This window comes from Condylura cristata, unplaced genomic scaffold, assembly GCF_000260355.1.
Source record: "Condylura cristata isolate star-nosed mole 26May11 unplaced genomic scaffold, ConCri1.0 scaffold00022, whole genome shotgun sequence".
NCBI lineage: Eukaryota > Metazoa > Chordata > Mammalia > Eulipotyphla > Talpidae > Condylura > Condylura cristata.
The window spans coordinates 27,824,255-27,826,321 of record NW_004567123.1 but is presented as its reverse complement, the minus strand read 5'-3'; the positions used below and the strand labels follow the sequence as shown (position 1 = coordinate 27,826,321).

The following is a 2,067-nucleotide window of genomic DNA, read 5'->3' as shown; positions in this document are numbered from 1 at the left end:
CTGCTCCCCTCGGGTGTTCCAAAGACTGGACTTTGGAAAACAAAATGCTGAGGTAAGCTCTTTAGGGGAATCCGAGGAAGAAACTGACGTCAAGGGAGGCGAGCTGTGCCCAGGCCGTGTGTGGACGCCCCCCGACTTGGTTTGGGCTTGTCAAAGCCCAACAGTCGGAAGCAGATGTGATTCCCACCTGACAGAGGAGAAAACTGTAAGGTTCAAGAAAACCGAGGCTCAGAGAACAGGGGGAGTTTTTCCACCATCACAGAGAAAACGCTTCTCAGGGTTAGGATTCCAGCCCACATCCATCTCCTGACCCTCTTGTCCTGGCACCTGGAACCCTAGCAACACCTGTGCCCCCCTCTTCCCACGCCCACAGGAGAGCTGCCGGGTGCAGAGGTGCAGGGGTTAGGAACCGGACTTTGGGGCGCACCCGCCTGGTTCTGCCCCAGCTGTGCTGGGTACGAGCTCTGTGCCCTGGCAGCCTCGCCTGAAGCATGGGAGATGGGAGTGATAACGGGCCTCCCTCCCTCAGAGTATGGGGGGAGACTCAGGTTTACGAAATGACTTGACAGCTCTGGGCACACGTGTACTCTGTCAGAGACGACCGGGGCCCCTGCTCACGCCTGCTCCCCACCTGGTCATCCAGGGGCAGCTCGCAGAAGGCGGGGATGTACTTGGCCCACTCGACCAACACCAGCAGCTGCTCCTTCATGGACTCACACACGTCCCCGATGCTGGCGATCTTCTTGGCCCGAATGTCTCCATTGATCCCCGAAACGGGGGAGGTGATCTGGGGGAGAAGAAGGACCATGCTGGGTGTGGCTGGGCCCTGCCTACACCCTGCGTCCTCTGCAGAACCCCCTCCCCAGACCGTTTCCTGGCTGCTAAAGGGGATTGCATTGCCCAGCCTCCTCAGCTCTGAAGGAAGCCCAGGGGGAAGCGGACAGGAGGCAGTGGGGGCAGGGCAGGCCCCCTCCCTTCTCCACCGCTCCACAGACTCCCAAGGAAGCGCCCAACTCTAGAGGAGAAGCAGGGCAAAAATCCTCACCCTCATTGGACAGATGACAAAGCCATCTGTCAGAGGGGTGCTGTGACTTGCCACGGTCACTCAGCAAAGCATGGGCCGAGCCTTTTGCTGCTTTGTCCACTGGCCACTACTCTGTTCCCCTGGGGCCTGCGGAATGGGGCAGCAGGGTGAGCCAGAGAGTGCCCAGAATGCCAGCTTGGGCTCAAGTTCTGTCTTTGCTACTAGGCCAGTGGGTGATATAGGACTCAGCGCCCCTGCTTTGGGGTCTGGGGTCCTTCTACCTCCAAGGCCTGGCTCAGGGGGACTGGGATGGGGGTGAGGCTCCTCTTCAGTGCAGAGGGAAGCTCTGTACCTGCTGAGACAGCACCTCTGCCTGCAGGAGCACGTTGATGGAGGGCAGGCTGCTGTCCTCATAACTGGACCGGCGAGTGCTGATTCGGTCCCGCTCATTTTGGACAGCTGTGAAGAGGCAAGCAGAGGTGAGGTGGGAGGCCAGGGATGGAGGGATCAGAATGGGGGAGTCATGTGACTGATGAGGAGTGGGTGAGGAGCCTGGGGAGAGACTTTCATCCAGAGGGAGGTTACCGCAGGGGGTGCTGGAGTGGAAGGAGCACAGTCAGGGTGGGGGAGGGGTGGGGTGGGCAGGGGTGTCGGGGAGCAGGCCCCAGATCAGCCTGTAGGAGCCAGGAGAGATGGGTTCTAAGCAGCTGGTGGGAGAACTTCCCAAATGCTGCAAGTGGTCCAGCCAACCATGGGTGCCTGAGGAGTGACCCGCCCCTCCTGGAGGCAAGCCAGATAGAATGGCTGGGCAGCAGCCCCAGGAGGGCAATTTTGAGCACTGAATGAGGAATCTATCTAGATGACAGATTTGCTAGCTCTGTTTTGGAAAAGGGCGCTTCCCTTCTAGCAAAATGTGTAAAATAAGCAAGACAGTGGCAGGCTGATGCCCCAGGTCTCTGAGCCCCAAGCAGGTCTGAGGGGGTCTGGAGGCTCCCGGCTGCTCCCCAGGTCTTGTGCATGTGCCAGAGCTGCAGCCCCAGACC

General features: G+C 59.7%; 1 protein-coding gene across 1 annotated transcript in view; it reads right to left on the bottom strand.

Moving 5' to 3' along the window:
- Positions 1-2,067, bottom strand: part of HNF4A (hepatocyte nuclear factor 4, alpha) — a 20,547-nt gene that overhangs the window by 8,871 nt on the left and 9,609 nt on the right. The window contains exons 4-5 of the mRNA XM_004687019.2: positions 1,377-1,483; positions 632-787 (exon numbers count right to left, since the gene is read on the bottom strand). Coding sequence (XP_004687076.1) covers positions 632-787; positions 1,377-1,483 — 263 coding nt within the window. The remainder of the gene's footprint in view (positions 1-631; positions 788-1,376; positions 1,484-2,067) is intronic.